This window comes from Ovis canadensis, chromosome 12 (genome assembly GCF_042477335.2).
Source record: "Ovis canadensis isolate MfBH-ARS-UI-01 breed Bighorn chromosome 12, ARS-UI_OviCan_v2, whole genome shotgun sequence".
NCBI lineage: Eukaryota > Metazoa > Chordata > Mammalia > Artiodactyla > Bovidae > Ovis > Ovis canadensis.
In genome coordinates, this window is record NC_091256.1 from 25897427 (window position 1) to 25922529 (window position 25103).

Sequence of the window (25103 nt, forward strand, 5' to 3'; positions counted from 1 at the left end):
ATTTTTTTAGTAGAAAAATGAAATAATAAAATCAGTCTTTAGACAGTAGCCTGGAAGATGGTTTTGATTTATTGATGAGAGATGAACAAACAAGAAACTAGTCTCATATGAGTCAAAACTTGCTTTCTACCTAAAGGAGCATGCTCTGTCATATCTTGGTAAATTCAGTCTTGGCAAAATCGGTAACCTTTTATGAGTGATGTTGTTGACTAAAGACGGCTTCCATTATTTTCTCTGAAGATTGATGCGTGGCCAAAGGGAAGGAAATGGAATTGAAGATAAAGGCATCATTTGTCTTCTTTCTGCTTAGGTGTATTGTTGATGTGTATCAGATCCTAGACTTTTTAGTGATGTTTACTGTCCAATGTACGTGTGTGTGACAACTATTAATAGATTGAATGGAAAGAACACAGTAAGGTCTGGTACGTATAATAAAGTTGATGTTTTGTTCTTCAGGTAACAGAAACACGAACGGGTCCTCTTGGCTGCAGTAACTATGACAACCTAGATTCTGTCAGTTCTGTTCTGGTTCAGAGTCCTGAGAATAAGATTCAGTTGCAAGGTATGTAGCTGAAATTTCATTAATTCTCTATGAGCCTGAATGACAGTTATCCAGTTGTGATTTCTTTCTTCTTCTCTTTTTTTTAATAAGCTGTATGTTCAGTATTAGGCTTTTAAAATTCTTATAAAAGGCTTCTAATCTTTAACTGATATAAACATTCTAGACCAGATGAAGAGAATGTCAAAATTCACTTTACTTTTTAAATTAAATACTTGATAAGAATTGAAAATACATCACGATAATATTTTTTTTCCACACAGTAATCATTGTCTCAATAAATAGCAGTTTTCCTTAGCTTTCCTTGAGCTTTAACTTCTTCCTCATGAAAGTGAAAGTGGTAGTTGCTCAGTCGTGTTGGACTCTTTGCAACCCCATGGACTTTACAGTCCATGGAATTCTCTAGGCCATAATACAGGATTGGGTAGCCTTTCCCTTCTCCAGGGGATCTTCCCAACCCAGGGATCGAAAAGTCTCCCACCTTGCAGGAAGATAAGCTGAGGCACGGGGGAAGCCCTTTTTGTAACCATATTTGAGTATACTGTAATGTGAAATTTTGACATTTTAAACATAACTTAATATGATAGTTAAGGCTGCCTTTCTCTTCTGACAAATAGTTATATACCTAAGAGTATATTAACAAAATATTTATACTTGCATTATTTCTTTTATAAAGATAGATTCATGATAATGGTAATAATTTATTGTCTTTCTATTACTATACTTTGTGAAATAATTCAATAGGGAACTTTTTAAAACCATAATTTTATTTTATCCCCTAAATGTTTAAGCATGTGTATATCACTCATTCATACAGACAGGGAAAGGTTATGTATCCACATGTTTAAACATGTACTAGCTGAATAAGTTCAAAAATGCCTTTTTGATGACACATAATCTAAATTTAATTCACTGATCAAAGGGGTAATTTTGAGTTGTTCTTCTCTAGTCTACTTTCCTTAATTGCTTAAATTAAAGCTTTATTTGCATTATTCAGTTTTACATAAAAATGTTTAAAATTTCAGAAGTTTATGGGATTTTCCCTCAATTTTTCCATCTAAAAATTTAAAGGCATCAGGTTATTTAAATTTAACTTAACTAATAAATAGATTTCATTCAATTTAAATTGTACAAAGTCACAGAGAAAGTGCTTAAATTTTTAAACTCTAAATGCTATCCAAGTTATTATTGTCAATCTTAGCTTTAAAGTTATTGAAATATTTTCTCTAATTTAAATAGAAGTACAATCTCTCATTATTACCTATGATTCTCTACTATTCACCCCTTTTTAAAATGTATTGACTTTCCATCACAGTGTTAATTTTACTAGAAAAAAGACAAGGGATTTTTATATCAAATATATTTATTTCAATTGATCCAATTGTATTTATTAACACTTTTGATTTTTATCTTTGTGGATTAACACTATTGATTTACTGTGTTCAGTATTAAGAATATAATATTTAAACATAAAACTTCTACCTCCTGTCAGCCTTGGAAAAAAATCAGCACAAGGAATAAATGAGGAGACATGCCCCTTTTGTGTAACTATTTTTTCTGTTCCTTTCAATTTATGTAAGGCAGAAACCTTCATCTCTTTCACATTTTACTACTTGCTAGGACTAGTTACAACTATATTTGTACCACAGTGCACAAAGTCCCTTGCAAAGATAATGCTGTGAAAATCAATATCAAGACCCTCAATATCCCATGTACTCTTTCTTAAATTTCATCTGTACTTACAATATCATGCTGCTGCACCTATTCAATCTCACCTTTAATATATTAAATATATGTATACAAATATTATATAACAAAAAATAGTAGGCTTTCTCCACTAAAAAGAAAAAAAGGAATGCAAAACACTCACCAATTCCAGAAGGTTACCATGGTACATCTCTTTGAGAAGTATTTATAAAACCCTGGGTCACTATATGTGGCAATTGCAAAAACTGATGTTTCAGATGAATCTTTTATTAAAGTGCTACCATAGGTATTTGTGTCTTTCATAGTTAGCTGGTTTTATGGATAGATGTGCATAGGTATAGATGATGTGTGTGTGTGTGTGTGTGTGTGTGAGAGAGAGAGAGAGAGAGAGAGACCTTGTGTTTTGCTTGTAAGCATGAGGTGAAGCACTAGAATCAGTGTTTGGTCCATTTGGAGATATTGAGTTCAGCTCTATTATTGACCTTCTTCTTCTGAAGCTCTGGTCTTCTAGAAGAAAAAGAATTGTTCCTGAAGTAGAATTTTATCAGAGCAAAGAAAGCATCAATAAGAATTACTGAGGTACAGCATTAGGCAAAAAATTCAAAACGAATTCCATGACTTAACTATCTATGTTAGAATTGACATTCATAAATGAGATGTCAGAGAGATGCATTACACATTAGCACATTGATTTTGACTTAAACAAATGAAATCAAATGCTTCCTGGCAGTGAGTAAGCTGGATTTATCTCCTTTCTGTCTGGCTTTGTCAATCAGGTTTCAGAGCAGACACTTTTTTTTTTTAATTGAAAGATCCATATCTACTACTCTGAAGTATTGATGAAAATACATTTAATACATATAACAAAATGTAATTCATAGGGAATATTAGCAAATACATATTGAAATGAATATTTCAAGTTTTCAACCCACTTAAGAATTTAACATATCAAACAAGGTACATTTGTGTCAAAGGATAACAGAAGTAATTCAAAGTTATTAAATTTTGGTAGTAATATTTTGGTAAAGTTCCCAGAAAGTGAATGATCCATGTGATTAGGTAACAAATATTTTTCCACATCAGTTGGTTCCTAATGCTTTGTTTCAGCAAAATTGGCACAAGACTGTATTATCAAATAGATAATAAATGATGGAGCACTAGGCAATTATTTTTTGCTTATAATAAGTCTGATTATATTGCTTAAAAAACTATCCTGTTTCCTTTTTTTAATCTATTGATATGTTGGAACACATTTTCTTAGGGCTTGGTGGTGGTGAAGTCAGTAATTCATGTCTGACTCTTGCAACTCCATGTTATAGCCCACCAGTCTTCTCTGTCCATGGGATTCTCCAGGCAAGAATACTGGAGTGGGTTGTCATTTCCTTTTCTAGGGTTCTTAGAGCTCACATATACAAAAATTAAAAGAAGGCAAATAATTTACTTTGAAATAATTCATATTAATTTATATTTCTAGAAAAATCCCACAGTAATTAACAAAGCTCTATTAATTCATTAAATCATGCGTTTTCAAGGAACAGATAACATTTGTCTTTAAAAGTTATTTATCAATACTTTAATACATACAACTATTTAATTGTATATTATTAGTAATTATAATAATTCAAATCATAGTGATTTAAAATTTTTTCATTATTAGAAAACTATATTTTATGTAATTCATGCTACAAAATTTTGTATGTTTATAATTTTCAGAAAAACATATATATTTTTTCAATCATTGATTTTTATAGTAGAGACATGACTGTGATTAAAGAAAGATGTTTAGTAATAAAATGTAATATATTAGTACAAAAACTTGTAGGACAGTGAAATGAAATGGTGACTTCAAGGAGAGAACACACACACACACAACACATACATACACACATACACATTGCTCACTTGTTCTTTTTAAAGGAAAATATTGATGCCAGATTGCTGGCATTAGATTCCGCCAGTACATACAGATATGTCATGTAATATTTTTATTTTAAGATATTTATAATACAAGACATTGCCTACTTTTGATCTATTTAATGTATGATAAAAAGTTTAGACATCAACTTCATCACATTCAAGGGAGTCCTTAGGTTTTCACACTCTTCATATTCCTTTAGGTAGTACATGAGCTATTTTTTGTTCAGTCACTCAGTTGTGTCTGTCTCTTTGTGACCTCATGGACTGCAGCATGCTGGGATTCCCTGACCTTCACCATCTCCCAGAGCTTGCTCAAACTCATGCCTGTTGAGACATGAGCTATACAGTACTGAAGTTCTCTGGTCAGCTGATCATTTTCACAATTGTCTGTCTTACTAGTCTTTATGTTTGTGTGATGCAAATTAGAACTTTATTCATGTCTCAAGAATTTATTATATTTCTTAAGTTTTTATTCACCAAATATTGCTTCTTTCTTCCTCTACTCTCATCATGAAGTTCCAATTAACTGTGTTATTAGATTATTTAGTCATGACCTATGTGTCTTTTCTTTTGGAAGAAAAGTTATATCCAACATAGACAGCATATTAAAAAGTGGAGACAATACTTTGCCAACAAAGGTCTGTCTAGTCAAAGCTATGGTTTTTCCAGTAGTCATGTGTGGATGTGAGAGTTGGACTATAAAGAAATCTGAGCTCAGAAGAATTGATGTTGTGGTGTTGGAGAAGACTCTTGAGAGTCCCCTGGACTGCAAGGAGATACAACCAGTCCATCCTAAAGGAAATCAGTCTTGAATATTCACTGGGAGGACTGATGCTGAAGCTGAAACTCCAGTACTTTGGCCACCTGAAGCAAAGAACTGACTCCTTGTTTCGAAAAGACCTTGAAGCTGGGAAAGATTGAAGGCAGGAGGAGAAGGGGATGGATGAGGAGAGGATGAGATGGTTGGATGGCATCACCGACTTAATGGATCTGAGTTTGAGTGGACTCCGGGAGTTGATGGATGGGGAGGCCTGGTGTGCTGCAGTCCACGGGGTCACAAAGAGTCAGACATGACTAAGAGACTGAACTATGTGTCCTTTCTACTGTTTTCTGTTCTTTATATCCATTTGCCATTTTATTATTCTGTGTTCAATATTTTTTATGATATATACCAGTTTGCTGTTTATCTCTTCAGCTGTGGCTAGTCTGCTATTAAATCTATTATTGGTAACTCCTATATGTATGTGTGCATGTGTTTGTATGTATGTATATGTATATATATTTTATTTGCAGAATTTCCATTTGGTTATAATTTTTAGTTTCCAGTTCTTTGTCAAAATTGTCTATGGTGTTTGTTTAATTCTTTATTAGGTGACTGACATTAATTTATAGTTCATTTTTGATAAACTATTCTTTCTTATTTATATGCTCATTATTTTTATTAAATTTGATGCTGTGCTTTATAAAAATAACTTAAAATTCTTGATCTTTTTTTTCTTCAGAAAAAGTTTACTTTGATTCACAGTAGCATTTCAATCCATTTTAACTGACTTGTTTGAAAGTATGCTTTAAACCTATGAAATCTAAATTTTTGTTTAATTACTGCTTGAGTATATAGCCCTTATGTATTTCAAAAAATCTGGATAAATTTAGTATCTTTTATCATGACTGGCTCTAAACTTTAATTTTTGATTTGCTAACTGGACAAAACTCTAAGACAAAGGCTGTGTGGTTCACCTCAGGGATCCTTTTCTTGTCATGGTAGTTGTAGACATCCTCACTTTTATTGGACTTTGGATCATTTTGAACAGATTTTTAGAAGTTGAATTATAGTTTATTTACAATTTCATGTTAATTTAAAGTGTACAGCAAAGTGATTTTGTGACACATATATATATATATGTATGAATCTCTCTGCACATACTTTTTAGATTATTTTGCCTTATAAAATATTGACTATTGTTCCCTGTGCTATATAGTATAGACAGATTATTTTAATATGCCTTCTAAATATTTTTTAGTTGTTCCTAGTGAGAAGTTTGGTTGAAAAAAAAAAAAAACTGGTCCTCCAATACTGGACACGGTTTTATTTTACTCAGTGGGTTTTCAGCTTGTAACACTTACCCTGCCTCACATGCTCGTTTTCACAATATCCCCTAGGCTCAGAACTCTTCTTCCTTAGCTTTGTCTCATAATTGAGGAGACTTTCTAATAATGGTTTCATCAGTATTTGTACTCTGTTGTTTCTGTACATTAACAAAATGCCTATAGGACAGCCCTCAATCCCTCTGAGTTGTCTGTTAAAACAGTCCAAGTTTTCTCTCTAGGTACTAATTATTGTTTACATTAATGATCTAGTTTCAATGTTAAAGAGTTTTGAGTGGTCTGACTGTAAATCTCTTTTCCAAAAAAAAACTGTCATTTTTAATATGGTTTTACAGAATATCAGTTTCCTTTCTTTAGACTGATAAATATATAAAGCAGAGATAACATGCAATAGAAATCCTTGCATGTCTAAAGCTAAACTCATTTTGTGCCAGCAATCTTTCCTTCTCAAATTACTTTTCCATCCTTTTCTGTTTCTGCAAAGGCACTATCACTTTTACAGATTGAAAATTATACTGTAACTACTTGGTTTGTGACATTTTAAGTGTTATATAAATTCTCTGATTTTCTTTTCACTTTTGATTTTTTTAAATTGAGATAATCAGTGGGTTCCATATATCTGGTCTAAAGTCCTGAGTCTCATTAACAGGAACTCTGACTTAGCCAGTTTTTAACACTGAATATCAGTATTTTCAGATATTAGATATTTCTGAAGTACACAGTCATTTGATGTTCTACAGGACTAGACATTTAAGAATATATCTAGCTTTACCATTTTACTCCTCCAAGTCATTTGACATATTTCACCTGCCTTACATCATATAAAGTACTGTCTAGTAGATCCCATTCCTCTTCTCCTGTCTCCTAAAAAATTGCCTTTTATCCCCTTTTCCTTAGTTTAGATATTTTTAGTGTTCTGTCTAAATTAATTTTTTTCTTTATATCTTTTGCATCTAAATTAAAGTACTACTCAGAGTACTTTCATGGTTAAACATCATTTAAATACAAGTGAACTAATTCCTGGTACTTCATCCTGAAATAAGAGCCCCAATAACATTACCCTGGATTTATTTTTCTAAGAAACTCACTCATTGCATTCTCATAGTGCATATGAATTAAAACAATATTACTAATTGCTATTAAAAAAATATGTTCCATAGTTCATTTGTGTGTGATATGCTAATGTATTATCCCATGGCTGCCCCAAATCTCTTAAAGTTGAAAAGTATCCATGTATCAAATCATGTTCCAGTCTATCTTTTTAATGAAACGTTTTATTAATCTTATGAACCTGATGTGGTTACTTTACCAATTAATTATACCTAGTGAAATATATGTAGCCTGACTCTAGTACTTATTAAGTGCTATTGTATAATAACATTGTATACTTCTAATATTATATATTATATTGCCTCTTCTACTAAATATATTGCAAATGCCTTTAGGGCAAGAATTGGTCATCATCTTTATGTTGTACTTTCCCTAGAAAGTCTCTTCCAAATGGAAGGCATTCAATATTATTTGAGATGAAATAAAAATGAATAATAAAGTAATAAATATGTGCTAAGTACTTTTCCTGACAAATCTATGGTAGCATTAGTCTGAAAAAATGGGATAAGTACAATTGTCAAGATTTTTACAAGACTGACTTTTTCCCCTAAATGTTAATTCATGATTTTAGTTATATTAAACTTGTAGATAATGATTGCATCAAAAAATGTGTTTTTGTTTTGTTTTGCTACATTTTTTTTTGTTAGAAATGAAGCATGTAAAAGAGGTAAAAATCAAATTTTGTGGTAAATAGCTGTGAGGTATTGAATAAAATTTCCTTTACTTTTATGTTTATTTTTACCTACTGACTATATTGAATATTTACCCTTTTGATTAGATTTTTGTAGCAAATGCTTAAACGTAAAACTAGTAGAGTTCCCAAAATATTTTTGATAGCCTTATTTTTATTCTTGATATGTTCTTAAGAATTAGTAACTTAACTTGCATGTAGAAAAGTAATAAACGGTATCACTATGACTGACGAGGAATAATCAGTGAAACAACTCAGTCTCTCTGATGACTTCCCTGTAGTCAATTGAAGTGATCGTTTGAAAAACATACACATATAAATTTATGTGTTTTAATGACATGAGATACAGCAACAGTTCATAACACTTTTGCCAATGCTGCAAATAATATCTAAGTAGAGATAAGCTGATAGTTTGAAGGTAAAATAAAAATATTGAAAATATTTGAAAATAAGTGGAAAAGAAATGCATACATCTTAGTTCAAAATATATAAAGGTAAGTTCTATCTATATTACATAAAAATAATCAAATATTCTGATCAATAAATTAAAATAGCCAATTAAATCAATTTTAAAAATAAAATCAGATAGTTTGAGATATTAAATGCTTTATAATTTCCCAGATTCTTGAAAAGTGCTTGGAGTTAGTATATGTTGAAAAAAATGATAAACATTTGCAAATTTTTCAGAATTCAGTATTTTTTCTAATGATCATATTAAAATATGCATGAATCTGTAGCTTATGCTACATTTTGACATTTTCTGAATAATGTAATTATGTATTATATTTTGGCCTTTATCAAAATGAATTACCTTTTTTGGTTTGTTCTTTAAGGGCTGCAAGTTCTACTTCCAGACTACCTTCAGGAGCGTTTCGTACAAGCAGCTTTGAGCTATATTGCTTGCAACTCAGAGGGAGAGTTTATCTGCAAGGACAATGACTGCTGGTGTCATTGTGGCCCCAAGTTCCCAGAATGCAATTGCCCTTCCATGGACATTCAAGCCATGGAAGAGAATCTTCTTCGCATAACTGAAACCTGGAAAGCCTACAACATTGACTTTGAGGAATCAGGTAAGACATATATTTTTATCTAACACTTCTAAATTATACCCCCAAAAATGTTATATTGAATAGACAATTTTACCCTTTTGGAAGAAAGTATTACATACTTGGAAGAATTTTTTTTTTTGTCACTTGGAAGAAATTTGTTCGACTTGTTATTATTCTTTGGCTGTGGATATTGCTTTTATTGTTGGTTATTCAGTATTTTACTGAAACCCTATGTGGTACTTTTTGTATGCTATGTACTATGGTAGTAGAACCTAGCCCTCTCTAGAGCTGACATATTAATCATTTAATAAAGAAGGTCCCTGCCTTATTCAGTATAAGAATTTAAACTATGGATTGAAAAAAGTGCACAGCCTAGAAGTTGAGAATTATGTAATTGTGTTTTATTTGGTGGATTTTCTGAGCTCTTCAAGGGCTCTGAAGAGACAGAACTCTCAGGTCGCTCTGAAGGATGGCCCCAAGAGGTAAGGGAGGAGCCAGGATTACAGAGGAGTTTTTGGAACGAAGACCAGGTAGTTGGAACATCAGAAGATACTGTTGATTAAGGAAAACCTGACATCTCAAGTTAAGGAATTGACTGCTTTTCTGTGTACTGTGTTGTTTAGTATCTAAGTTCTGTCTGACATTTCTGTGGCCCTGTAGACCCTGGACTATGGCTCACCAGGTTCCTCTGTCCATAGGATTTTTCAGGCAAGAATACTGGAGTGCATTGCCATTTCCTTCTCTATTTCAATGTAAGAGAAGATGAAAAGTCAAGGCTGATGGAAGCCTTTCCTGTCTTATGCACTTCAGCTTTTGGGGCCAATAGCCTATGCTTTTCCTGAGTCACCTTAGGGTGCAACCTGGCAGGGCTGCTGCAGTATCTGATAGGTTGATGGTTTGAATCCTGTTTCCATCTTGCATTCCTTCTGGGCTCACGTTGGGGGAGCTGTGGTGGCTCAAAGTCCAGACAGCCTGTGTTTACTGACATGGCAGGTGGCTTTCTTAGTCCCATACCTCTGATTCCCTTCTGGACTATTCTCATGGGCCCTGAGTTCCACTTCTGAGGCAAGATCCAGAGAAGGATTTTTCTATACTTTCTGCACGTTAAAGGGAATCTCATGAATGTGCACTTTTACTCTACTACTTAGTTTTAAACCAAATTTAGATCAGCTTTGATCTAGTAATGTCTGTGGAGTTTGTTTCTGCAATTTCTGAATTCTTATGAGTGCATACTTGTGTCTCCCATATTGTTACTTATAGAATAGACTATGTTACCTGTAATGGCCTTCATTTCATAAATCAATGAACTTTAATAAAGAGTTGAGTGCCTCAATATAAAATGAAAAATGATGACAACAACATATATGATCATTCTTGTTAGTAGAATAATAAAAATCCTCAGAATGTGGCAAGTATAATTATGTAGCATTTAGTCAAAAGTGTTGGACATGACTAAGTTTCAAATTGGCAAAGAGGTTTTAATTGCCAAGAGGTCAGATTACATTCTTGAAAGTTATAATATTGCCAGTGAACTCACTTAAAACAATGACAATGAAATTTAATACATGTTCACAATCAGTTCAGTTCAGTCGCTCAGTTGTGTCCGACTCTTTGCAACCCCATGTTCACAATAAAACCCCTTAATTTAGGCATAGAAAGAACATATCTCAACATAATAAAGGCTGTATATGACAAGCCCACAGCTAATATCAGACAAGAAAAACACCATAAATGTTTTCAACAAGCCCTCACCATTTTGTATAGTAGAACCACAAAATTATAAAATAAAATGGAAGGTAATAGACCTAGGAAAAGTTCATAGATACATGTTTTCTTTACATATATATATGTATATATTAATCAAAATAGTGTATAATAAATTATCCTCGTCAATTTTACAAATATTTCTATTTATATAAAAAGGAAAAACTGTCTAGAATTAAGCAGTTTCTTGACATTGTCAGAGTGAATTTCTAAACTCAAATTCTTCCTTTTAGTTTTTCTATAGAACACTCATAAGTAATATATTAGAAACCTAATTTTATATTCAAGTAGAACCATCTGATGTTTAAAAATAATGATGAAATGCAACATTTTTAGATAAGCTATAATATAAAGTAGTCTTCTTAGGGTTAAATTTAAAGAGAAAAAACGAACCTTCTGTCTACATATTACAGTGTATGGTATGTTAAATCAGAGAATCTTAGAAGCCCCAAGTCTGTAGAATTCATGTAGGAATGCTACCCATATTATTTTGCTTTGAGAGAATATTTTAGAAAGTCACCAAGTGAAAACTGGGGGTTTGTTTCAGGTGATATGTTGTAGATTGAAGTAGGCCAATACATCTGTTGATAGTAACTAAAAGCTGATGAGATTTTAAAATTATACATTTAAATATATAATAGATCATAAAAGTCACAACTGCGTGGACTAAAATTCCTGGCACAAGATACAAGCTTAGGATTCACAACTTTTTTTTTTTTAATTTCTACTTTGCTTCCTTTCTGTCTTTCTTTCCTTCTTTCTTTCTTGTTTTATTCATTAATTTATTTATGTATGTGAACAGAGGCTGAGGACTCATCATTTCACAAAGCAGAGTGGCTGATGGGCAAAAGAGAAACCAGGAAAGCTTCTAATGGTTGTGGAGAGTAGAATGACAAAATTTTAGCCTCAATAGGCCTAAAGAAGTTTAATTTACCACAAGATATTTGCTGAATTTCAGATAGTGCTGGATGCTAAAGAAGTATTCAAAAATCTTTGCAAGCAGATGAAATTTACCACAGACTTTCAAGTGCTTGAGGGATTAAAGCTCTTCAGAGGCAGGAGATTGAAAATAGAACAGGAAAGGATGGGATACTCCAGAGAGAATGAGGTAGTACCACTGTTTCTAGAACTGCTTTTCCTTAAAGCACATTTGTCATTTCAGGGCAGAGTACGAAACTGAAAATTTAGGACTAGTCCCAGGAAAATGCTGGTATTCCAGGACAGAGAAATCAGATGAAAATTTTGCAGTCACAGCTGATTAAGAAAATTAGAGGCTTAAGGAGTTTTAAATATATGTTCCGTGCCCTCTTTAAGACATTTGCCTTAACCTGTGGTAGATGACTAAAGAGATAAACTAAAAACCTCTACATGATAGAATAGCATCTTCTTCAGTGTTACAGGCCTGTAGTAGCATATGCTCACTAGGTCCCTAACAGAAAGCTCTGAAGCATCATGCCCTAAGAACAGGGGAGAGTCAGAGCTAGATTGAGTTTTATGTAAGGATAACACAGCACAGATACAGCTCAAATCTTGATCCTAAAGAAGTTATCCTTAAAAGATCAACTCCGTATGATGTTTGTTAAATATAAAGAGGGTGGCATCTTTAGGAGAAAAAAACGTTTTCTAAAACCTCTGCAGTTCTTTTTATTTATGCTGAACATAAATCTCTAATCATCAGCATGTGAGTAGACCTTATGGCTAATATCAAAAGGAAAAGAAACCAGGCCTCCCACATCAGTCAGTGGTAAACAATCTGCCTGCCAATGCAGGAGATGTGGGTTCGATCCCTGGGTTGGGAAGATCCCCTGGAGGAGGAAATGGCAACATGCTCTGGTATTCTTGCCTGAAAAAAACCCCATGGAGAGGAGCCCACTGGGGTCACAAAGAATTGGACATGACTAAGACACTGAGCGCACATGAACCAACAACAGATGTAAGATGATTCAGATATAGAAATTAGCAAGAACAATGTTCACATAGTTATCATGAAAATGTTCAAAAAATGAAAGGAAGGATAAAATAGATGGAGTATTGCAGAAGTCACCGGAGATTTGGGTGATTTATGAAACAATCTAAAGGACATTCTAAAATACCAAAATTCAGTATCTGAAATCAATAACTCAAAATTTTGTTCTAGTAGAAATCTTGGCTTAGTGGATGACAGGATCAGTGAACATGGAGACAAGTAATAAAATCAAAACTGTGAAATGGGATCAGTGAGGAAACCAACAACAAAATACTAGATAGATGCATGAGAAGCATGAGATATGCTTGAAAGGTCTAACGTATTTTAAAGTTTGAGACACAAGAAGAATGAAGGGGAAAATGGAATACACCTAGGGAAAAATGTAAAGGATATAGATTTTTTAAAAACTGAAAACCCAAATTCAACCTACAGGTTCAAAAAGCACAATGAACACAAAGAAAGGCAAATTCAAGCAAAACCACAGTTAGGCATATCTGTTGAAACAAAGAATAAAATTCTTCCAATGTAACTAGAGAAAAAAACATTACTTACATTGGACTAATAATAAGCCTGACTTATCAAAACAAAAACACAAACAGATTTTGGCATCTTTAAAGTGCTAAAAATATAACAATCTAGAATTATGTACCACTAGAAAAAAAAAATGAAGGTGAAAATAAAGATGTGTTCAGACAAGAAATGCTAATGGAAACTTGACCATGTAAAGGGGAAGAGGAATGCCAGAGATGGCAAATGTATGTGAGAAAATATAAGTGAATATCACCTGTACAAAATAATAATTATGAAGTTATGTGGAAATAAAATATATGTAAGATTTTAACGTATGACAATAGTGTAATAATGGGTGGTAAATGGAAAGAGTTTCTAGCATTGTTGAGGATGTGCAAAGAGAGGTACTTTGCATTAGAGTGAAATAAATCAAGAATAATATCTGGAATATTTACTAAAATAAGAAAAATGTTTATAGCTAAGAAAATAAGATAAAACATTTTTGATCACCCTATAATAAGACAATAACAGAGAAAACAGAAGAAAAAGTATCTGGGTCAAATAGATAAATAGAGGAAGGTTTAGATTGTCTAGATAGAAATCCAAAAGAAATATGTACATATTTGCAACAATGAATACCCATAAATGTACAAGAGTGTTCACAGTAGCATTATGCTTAATTATCTTAAGGTGAAAGCTACTAAATGTTCATCCACAAAGACAGAGTAAGAAATTGTATATTTACACAACGGCATTCTATAAAGGTAAGGGATAAAACTATCCATCCAGAATAATATGAATAAATCTCTTTAATATCAAATTGAAAAAAACCTGAAATATATACATATTTCAAAAAGAAATTGAAATATATACATATATTTATATGTGTGTATGTGCTCAGTGGCTCAACCATTTCTGATTCTTTACAACCCCATGGACTCGAGCCCACCAGCCTCCTCTGTTCATGGGATTTTCTAGGCAAGAATACTGGAGTGGGTTGCCATTTCCCAATGGGCAGATTTGAACTGTACTAGTCCAAATCAGGATTATGATGCCTTTGCTGAGGCAAGGGCTGATGCAATGGATAAAGGTCTGCATGTCTTGCTGCTGCTACTGCTAAGTCGCATCAGTCATGTCCGACTCTGTGCAACCCCATAGACAGCAGCCAACCAGGCTCCCCCGTCCCTGGGATTCTCCAGGCAACAACACTGGATTGATTTACCATTTCCTTCTCCAATGCATGAAAGTGAAAAGTGAAAGGGAAGTTGCTCAGTTGTGTCTGACCCTCAGCGACCCCATGGACTGCAGCCTACCAGGCTTCTCTGTCCATGGGATTTTCCAGGCAAGAGTACTGGAGTGGGGTGCCATTGCCTTCTCCCTGCATGTCTTATTTGGTATTAAAAAAAACTCAAGATTCCTTAATACATGGGTTGGCTACCATTGTATGTTGGGTTTCTGAAGATTTTCTGTGTTTATACTTATGTGCATCTTACTGTATTTATAACATAATTTAATTGCAAATTTAAAAATAAAAATAAGAATTTTGACATCTAAACAATATAAAGAATATAATCTCAGAATAAGTGAATCAATATTTTAAAATTTTGCTACATAGTGTATGCCTAAATGGTAGTAATTTAGTCAAAATTTAGTCAGAAATATTCAATGTCCAGAGGTTTTGAACTGCTAGTTTAAAGGTAATAGTATTAATACAATCAGATGCTTTAATGTTAACTCATATTAGCAGCAGCAGTAGCATATTTGGATTGCCCATCTTAAGTTTAAAACTTGACTCTTATTGTACTGGTTCGCTTGTGTTAATATTGAGAAAACAATGATTTATAGGATAAGTCTATTTTTTTTGCACAATATTTCTGAAACTGTCTATAATGTTGAAAATGTTTATATTTAATTATTTGTTTCAATTGGTGCATAGTGTATTTAGCTGATTTGTATCTAATGGGAGGAGTGACCTTAGTTTGCTATAAATTTTTTGACCCTTCATAGGTAGTGTGGAGGGTATTCTTTTATCACTTTCAACATATAGTTAAAAATGAACCTCAAATTTTATTACTATATTAGATTTTAGTAAAAGATAAAATTCACTCTTGGAACTAAACAACTGATAAAATATTCTGTTTTTACTGGATTTCTCTCAAAACTACTAAAATCTGTGGATAACCACATTTGATAGATTTTAAAAGAGCTTTTTATTGAGAAATAAAACATTTTACCTCATAGACGTAAAGAAAATACAAGAAGTATGAGGCAGGTACTTAACTGGGAAAAGATTTGTAAATTGTTCCTACCCGCCACAGGCAACTTTAAGTTGACAGACTTTATTCTTGGTACCTGGACTGTAAGGAAATGCACCAACTTATTTCATACTCCTAGTGATTGGGAAAGCAGTGACAGTATGTCAAGGAAACTCTTTAGAAGTTTCCTTGAATTTTAGGTAAAATGCATAGTTATTTGTGTATATGTGTCTACAAGCCTAAAATTCAAATACAGGTATATTCTAGGTAGACTATGCAAGTTAGAGTGGGATTTTGGGTTACTTTCAAACATTTAACTCAAATTAGCTTATATGTTGTTTTTTTATTTAAAATTTGCATTTAAAATGCAAATAATATATCTAAAAGTTATTTTGATTGAAGCTGAGGAAAAAAAATATTTGTACCTGTTATTTTATCAAAATAGAATAATGTGTCTGCATATAGGAAATACTTTCTTAAGTCCAAATAGCGTTAAGTGTAGAAGTGTGTAAATTATAGTACACATAGTAACCATACAGAATGCAGATGCCTGCCATCACACAAACAAAAAAACAAAATGTACTGCAAGTTGTATCAGGTCAGGATAACTTGCAAATATCTTTCTGTTGTATGTGTTTTCTATTGCCACTGAGTAAAACTAAATCAGTAAAATCAGTATTTTCTGTTATCACCATGAATAAAAGTGTATCTAATTAGCATATAATGCTAAGCTCTTTTATATTTGATTATGTATGATTCATTTTGTTCTGTTAAAAAGAGTCCTGGAAAATATACCTTTTATAGCCTGCGAATAAAAGCGTCAGAAAATTCCAAAATAGAATGTATTTCTCTTTTCATATTTTGCCATCTTAGAGAAGTATTGGTTGAAATATTTATATTTTAAACAAGTCTATCCATTCTCTACCTTTATATTTTGAGAAACAAAAGAATGTTATTTAATAAGAAATAATGACAGCATATATGTAACACTGATTATAGCAAAGTAGAGCATATAGGGAAAGATACAGAGAAAAACAGAGGCAGAGAAAAAACCTTCACATGCACCCTCACAGTCACAGTGCCAAACAAAAACTAGTTAATATATTATATTTAATTAGATAAAAACAAAAAGTATGTTACCAATTATTTAGAGATAATTTCTACCCAGATTTGTATCAAGGATTCAAACCTAATGAAAAAGCTGGAAGTCTTTACAGTTTTACCAATACATCTAAATTATTAAAACCACAATTTATTTGAGTTTGGATTATGCAACTATTTAATAAAATTGCCAGGAAAAAAAAAAAGCAAAAACTAAATAGCACTGTGGTATTTTTCCCATGTCACATTCTGGATTATCCTCAATTATTTCTAGATTAAAAAGAATCAATAATTTAACCTGTAGCTATGTCATATGATGATAGAAGTAATACATAAGCTTAAGAAAAAAATAACAGGCCTGGCTTATAAAGAACATAAATCTTTTAGAAAGTTTTGACATGGCTTCTTTACTCTTTAGAAAAATGGTGTTAGCACTTGGTGCATAGAAAATCTAGGTGTACAGTATGCTGTCAACATAGATTGTTATCAAGATCATGTCCTATTACATTTAATAATACACATTTGATGAACCAAGAATGGCAGCTGAAGGCCACCTTGATAATGAACTTGTCTAGATGTTACTTGCAGAGAAGGCAATGGCAACCCATTCCAGTACTCTTGCCTGGAAAATCCCATGGGCGAAGGAGCCTGGCAGGCTGCAGTCCATGGGGTCACCAAGAATCGGACACGACTGAGCGACTTCCCTTTCACTTTTCACTTTCATGCATTGGAGAAGGAAATGGCAATGCACTCCAGTGTTCTTGCCTGGAGAATCCAGGGATGGGGGAGCCTGGTGGGCTGCTGTCTATGGGGTAGCACAGAGTTGGACATGACTGAAGCAACTTAGCAGCAACAGATGTTACTTACTGAGAATACTGTCCACTTGATAATTCATCTGAAAATGGATAAACTTTCTACTGCTGTTATGGCAAAATGTAACATTAAAGTTGGGTTAACTTGATTTACAAACAAAAAAATAATGTATTTCTTTCTTGTTATTTTTATGTAAACTATTCTTAATTTTCTTTCTCAGAAGTAGCTTCTCCCTCAGATAATATTTAGTTATCAATTTATGGGAAAAGACTATTTTCCAAGGAAAATAAGTATATCTATATAAAACATTTGACATTTAACTATCAGTACATTTTACATATTATAACTTTAATAAAATCCTAGTTTCCTTTCAGTGTTCTTTTTCTTTCTTTGATATAAAACACCCTGATTTTTCTTCCAGAAGCCCCCCTTCCCATTCTTAGTAATATGCAGCTTATGGGACTTAACTCATAATGACATCCAGAACTGCTCTCTGATGAATGCAAATAAATCACAAGAATCCATTCTCCCAGCTACAAAGATCAGTTCAAGACATATGAAAAATTGGGTCAATGATACACAGAAATATATTTCCTAGGAGTATCTCAGAGACATGGAAGATTCTCTGCTTCCCCAATAGTTATAGGAAGTGCTGTTCATTTTCCTTCTCAGATATGAAAAAATAACAAGGTCAGAAGAATGTTAGGGAACCATCTCACCACCACAGGAGTTGCTTTGAACCATGTGAGGTGGAAAACACTGAAATCAAAATGTTTTTAAATTTTTAACTTCATATGATTTTTAGCTGGCAGTCTTTTTTTTTTTCTTTTTTTGCATTTCAACTCATGTTTTATCCACTGGAGTTCAGTCAATTTCATGGACCTAACCCTAACCCACTGGAGTTCAGTCAAGTACATGGGCCAGGGGTTACCAGGTCCAAGCTCATACTGCTCACTACATGACAAGCCAATAAGTAGAGAGATGAGTTGTTGGGGTAAAGAGAAGTGGCTTTATTCAGAAAGCCAGCAGACCAAGAACATGGTAGACTAGTGTCCCAAAGAACCATCTCACCCTATTTTGAATCCAGGCTTCTTTTATACTAAAAGAGGAAGGGATATAGTTGGTTTTTGCAAACTTCTTGCTTTCAGAATCCTTTGTTTTTGCTGCTGTTTACATAGATCAGGTTGTGATGTTCCTATAAACCTCTAACAAGACAAATATTATTCTCTATTTTGCAACTTTTAATCTCTATATGAGTGGAAAAGTGTTATACCTTTAAAGGTCAGAGCCACGAGAATGACTCTTGTATATTTTAGACTATAGCCAACATTCTTGCATCTGGGCATGCTAAGTCACTTCAGTTGTATCTCTTAGCGACCCTTTGGACTGTGGCCACCTAGGCTTCTCTGTCTATTGGATTCTCCAAGCGAGTATACTGGGGTAGGCTGTCATGCTCTCCTCCAGGGGATCTTCCCAAGCCAAGGACTGAACCCACTTCTCATGTCTCCCGTATTGGCAGGAGAGTTCTTTACCACTAGTGCCACCTGAGAAGCCCTGATGACATTCTTAACTTATAGAAAAAGCGATAGAATACAAAGGTTAACGTAAAAGAATCAGATCCAGTCTGGAGTCAGATTTGTTCTTTCCTATCATACGTTAGTCACACCCAGTTCTCCCTAGATCTGTTTTCTAAATTTGCTATTTCTTTTTCTTTTTCATTCTATTTCTCTTCCTACCTCTCTCGTTTGAATTATGCGACTGCGTTAAACTTCTTTAACGGTGCCTTGTCCAGTGAGAATATTTACTGGTTCTTACATCTTTTGCCTTAGGGACATACCCCCTAAGACAAATTAATCTATTCCTTGCTCTAGCCCATTGTAACTAAATATATTATTTTAATATTAGGAATTGAGAAGCGTTTGTCTCTTTCAAGTCTAATTAGTTGTTTATTTATTCCCTTTTGTTTCTGCTTTCAGGCTCACTAATTCTCTTTTAAGTTTGAAGTGGTGTACCAGACCCAAAATCTAGGTAATTAGCTATAGAAATGCACAATCAAAAATTCTCTTTGGAGTATGACATTACAATTATTTTTTTTCATACCACTTGTCCATGGCGAGCTGGCTTGGAGTCCTCTGTATGCTGTTCCCTCCAGGACTTGGGCTGACAGTGAAGTGTCCATCTGGAGCGATGTGTCACTGTGACAGAGGGTCATAATTTGCCATACCTTGCCAGAAACAGTCATTAGCATCAGAACTAACATTCTGTTTGCTGGCTTCTTCCCTGGCGCTGTGCATTTATTGGATGCAATGATCTTCATCACCAAGAACACAGATAACAGTTTTACCAGATGTTTCTCCACTGCTTAATGTGATGGTCATCATTCTAGCCTCTGACAGAGTGTCTCTAACACAGCCACGGTCCACTAATTCAGTGTCACACATGCACACTTTTGCTTTCTTCGGCAGGGACTGAGCCCTCCATTTTGGCTTCCATTTCCATGTAAGTCAAGATCAGCTTGCTAACACACCAATAGTAATAAACACCCCTAAAATTTCAGCTATAAAAAGTTCATTTCTCACTCATACTACATGTCCACAGAGGCTAGCTGGAGTCTTTGCACTGCATTGTCCTCACTCCTGGGTTCAGGCTGAAGGTAGTGTCACCATCTGGAGTGGTTCGGCTATAGAGGGCATGGAAAAAGTGCTGTAAATTGTCCCTGGCTCTTGCATGAATTGCTGGGAGTTAATATGAGCTACTGGAGAGCAACTCCCATTACCTGTGATCAGTTTATAGCCAAGGATAATTTCAAAGGAAACAGAGAAGTGCCATTTTACCATATGCCTAGAAGAGGATCCAGAATGTTTGTGAATAGACGTAATATCAGGCAGAGTTGGCTTTTCAGACACAAGCAACTAAAAACATCATATTCTAATCATATAATTTTAGATAGAAATATATATTTTGCTCTTGCTATCTGAAGTTCTACAGTTATATACTAGCAGGAAAAGGCAATGTATGTATTTGTTAATGTAATTTTGACACATTCAACCCTACTGTCCCCATAATTGTGTCCAAACTAAATACCAGAACATCTGATAAATAAGCTTTATCAGTAACAAGCTTTTTGATCAAACTCTTGAAACTTCAGCTATGTCATTTATCATTCAGTTATTTTATTTAATTAAAGGTACTAGATCTAAAATTATTGTTCTAAATTAACTACCATATATAATATTGCCTTCTCATGAGTAAAACTTTTCGGAAGTCACATGCTTATACTTAAAACACAATTGTTTTCTGTGTGAAGTCGCTTCAGTCATGCCTGATTCTTTGTGATCCTAGGGACTGTAGCCTGCCAGGTTCTTCTCTCCATGGGATTCTCCAGGCAAGAATAGCAGAGTGGATTGCCATTCCCTTCTTAGTGGCTTCCCAGGTGACATGGGGGACAAAGAACCTGCCTGCTAATGCAGAAGATGGTAAAAACCACCAGTTCAATCCCTGGGTTAGGAAGATTCCCTGCAGAAGGGAACAGCAATCCACTGCAGTATCCTAGCATTTGGTAATTGAAATATAAGAGTAAGGGAGAGAAAATAATTTTTTATTCAAATCTCAGTTGTGAGTATTATAATATGTATATAGGTTTGAATTTATTGTGATAATCTGTTCATTGGCTATACTGCAATTCACAGATACTCTCAGCATCAAAAACTGTGCACCTTCAAGGCTGACATAACAAAACTGATTTGGTTTTCACTGCTGTTTGTTCTGAGTAGTCACTGTTTCTGCTCTAATTCATCAATGACTTGCTGTGTTATGTTTAATATATTATGAATACTATCTTTGCCATAGCCAAATTTTATTTTTTACTTCCATTAATTTTTTTAAATCATCTGAAATATGATGGTTGTAGAATGCCAAGCATGTGTTTTATGCAAAGATTCCTGATTTAGATCCCAAAAGGCTTTCTGCCAAGTTCCTTCTACCTGTTCCAGTTTGTCTGATGTATTTCCATACCTAGATCAGTGCCATCATCCCAATTATCTAAAAAAAGTTTAGTGTTTCTTGAGGGCAAAGAACACCATTTCTTTAAATCAGTGACAGAAGCAAGGAAAGTGTGCCATATTTGATAGACATTATATATATTGCAATGTATATTGATTGATTGATGAATGTGATAACAAAATATATTTTGTGAAGACATTGCCCAAGTTTTGGTTCAATCTACCTCATTTACCACCTCTTGAAATATCACCATAACTATAGCACAATTCATCTTTTTGGAGGCATATTGTAAAAAAACAAAAAAAACTAAGAAACAAAAATACCTTGCCTCTATATTATATTGTATTGTTTTTACCAAGGTGTTTTGAGAGTTTTTGTTTGTTTGTTTGTTTATTTTTGGGGAGAGTCTTCTTTTCTATCACTGAAATCTGAATAATAGCATGAACAACTCTTTTCAATAACATGATAGATTATATAGATACATCAGAACACAAAAACACAATGCTTTTTTCATCAATTTAAAAGTATTTATTGTGAAGAATTATCTCTCAATATATGTGTGTGTTTGTTCTAAAGCTATCATAGTCCATATTTATTAGAACCCATAAATTGGTAACTTGTCTTGGTAAGGCTTTGATTCAGCATTATAAAAATAAAATAAATGGTGACTTAATATTAAGTGCCTTATTGTTTGTTTTCTCATTGATACAGACTATGGTGAAGAGAGGTTAATAAATAATACTTAGTATTCAGGGAAATTTTACTTGCTACTGTTTGGTTGGTTTTATAAGAGTCTATGTGATGACTTTTCTAATGATTTCTGGGTCATTTTGATAAAAATAGCCATTCATTTCAACTAAATTCTAGGAAGATATGACAAAGGCTATCAATACTCAGTGCATTCATATCTTCCACAGTTACCTCATAATGATCACATAGCTTTTGTTAAAATCTTCTAATGTAGCATACTCAGTACTCTATAAGTTAAATATTCCATTATTGTATAAATTTAATTTAATTTTTAGGCAGTGTCCCCTCTATCAAACTACCAAGTAGTTTTACCCATTCATTTTCATAATGTCCCATTTATTATTAAATTTCATTATTTTGCTAAAGAAAATGAATGAACTCTTTATATAGGTGCAGAGTTAATTTTGTTATCTTTTACATGAACTGCTTCATCAGTTATTTCACTGATAAACAAAGACAACAATATATGAATTTTAACCTGGACTTTTGGATTCACGCAGATAGTCTAATTATAGTGCATTAGACATGCAGGCAGACTCTTTACTGTCTGAGCCAACAAGGAATCCCTATTTTAACTTAGTGGCTTGCTATAAATGTGGCTCGCAGTAAAATGAATACACTTGTAGATAATACATAGACACAGGAAGTGACATTGGCAATGTGTGTTATGTATATTTGCATAAAATATGATACTGATAACTAATTTCATATGTCTTGGATTCTTCTAAATGCTGACAGTGAATTATATATATTATCATTTGCTTATTTCATTATGGAATGATGGGAAACTCTAGAGCCAAAACAGATAATAATTCTATTTAGAGGGAGTTGAACTCCATACTGGATGCTTTCACTCACTGTTAATATTTGTTAGCTATATTTCAACAAGATTCTAATTTTAAATGTGGTAATCTAGGCTGTCATGCTAACAATAGTATTTCTGTATCTCTGACTTTTTATAAAAATTGCTTTTCATTCTATTATGATAATTCAAGATTCTTGGTACATTGATAACTGCACATTTTGTAGAGCATAGCCAGACAGCTCATAAGACTTATCAGTCTGTTTACAAAAGGTATATTTTCTTCGATTGAACCAATATCCCTTCAACCTACTCCACTCTTTGATAGTGACACCTATAGCACGCGTGTAGCATCTGCCATGCGGCTAAATGGCCTGTCACTGAGAGTCTCATTTAATTTTTGTTATCTTGCTAGTATGATCTTAACAGCTAGCTGTGAAGAAAAAATCGCCCTTCTATTGGCAAAAGTCACCGCATCATTTAAGGAGCTGACAAAGTGTTAGTGGAAAGATCTTGAAGTTAATTGGCAGGAAAACAAATGTGTGGTGTTATGTCAGATTGTCAGGTAACTGCGCTGTGTGAATTCTGAACAATTATCATCCCAGGAAGGTTGACCAAATGTGTCACACTGGCTGTGAAAGATAACACACATAGAATAACAAGATAAATGTCCACAAACACCATTGAGGTGTAGAGACATGCCTCAGCCTTTTAAAACTGATGGGTCTTTTAGTGGTCAGTTTGTCAAACCTTTTCCAGGTTCCTCTGTCCATGGAATTCTCCAGGCAACAATGCTAGAGTGGGTAGCCATTCCCTTCTCCAGGGCATCTTCCCAACACAGGGACTGAGCCTGGGTCTCATGCATTGCAGGCAGATTCTTTACCGTCTGAGCCACCAGGGAAGCCCTTATCTTAGTGTCAATTATTTAAGTTTATCTTCCACTGGTAAGGAATTCAGTGTATTATGAAGCTGAAGAGTATGAGTTTGAATGGCTCTAATTATAAGAAGACTCATTTAGTTTAAAATTCTACTTATTCCTCATGTTTCTGTAAAAGTAGCATGCTGTTGCTGTGTGCTAAAACATATGTCGCTTTAACTGTGCTTTGTAACCCTCTCTGTGCTGGTACAAATGTCCACTTCCTCTTCCACAGAGAAGGCTTCAGGTATTTGCAAACTATTCCATCTCTCTTATGTATTTGTACAAGCAAATTTAATACTCCCTCTCTCTTAGATTATCCTTTATTTTTGAACCATTAACTATTCTTATAATCCTTTAGGGGCAATTGTGGTTTGTCAATGGAATTCAGAATGAATAGAGCACAGTTTGGTAATTGTGGTTTTATTAATGTAAAATAAAAGAAAATAAATACCTCCTTTATTACAGACATAATGCAGACTGAGAATGCACTAATTTTTTGGCAACTATGTCATATTGTTCATAAACATTGAATTGTGAGCAAGATTTTCTAAGTATGTTTTTAATAACTTGCTGGCAAATTAGATCCTCTCTCCTTTCCCCCACCCTCACACACATTTTTGAAATAAATGCTATATTTAATTTTTTTATATATTTCTGCCATTGTTGCATTGAGCTCTTTTTGGATTGTGATTATATCACAGTCTTTCACAATTTGTAATTAACCATGGGTTTCCCAGATGACATTAGCAGTAAAGAACCCACTTGCCAATGCAGGAGACATAAAAGATGCAGGTTCAATCTCTGGGCCAGGAACATCCCTAGAGGAGAGCACAGCAGTCCGCTCCAGTATTCTCACCCAGAGAATCCCATTGATAGAGGAGCCTCGTGTTACAGTACATAGGGTTGCAAAGAGTTGGACATGACTGAAGCAATTTTAACATGCACGCACACATTGGCAGTCTGTTTGCTTTTTAGCAGGGCAAGTAGCAGAATCTTGTCATAAACCATACTAGGGTTTTCCTGGAATTTGTGAAGAGTTCCATATTGATTTTAATAATTTTCATAGCCTTTTATACCTGAAA

At 33.7% G+C, this 25103-nt stretch overlaps 1 protein-coding gene across 3 annotated transcripts in view; it reads left to right on the top strand.

Moving 5' to 3' along the window:
- Positions 1 to 25103, top strand: part of BRINP3 (BMP/retinoic acid inducible neural specific 3) — a 492323-nt gene that overhangs the window by 321054 nt on the left and 146166 nt on the right. For all 3 annotated transcript variants that reach the window (XM_069544560.1, XM_069544561.1, XM_069544558.1), the window contains exons 5-6: positions 457 to 562; positions 8924 to 9160. In XM_069544560.1, the coding sequence (XP_069400661.1) occupies positions 457 to 562; positions 8924 to 9160 (343 nt within the window). The remainder of the gene's footprint in view (positions 1 to 456; positions 563 to 8923; positions 9161 to 25103) is intronic.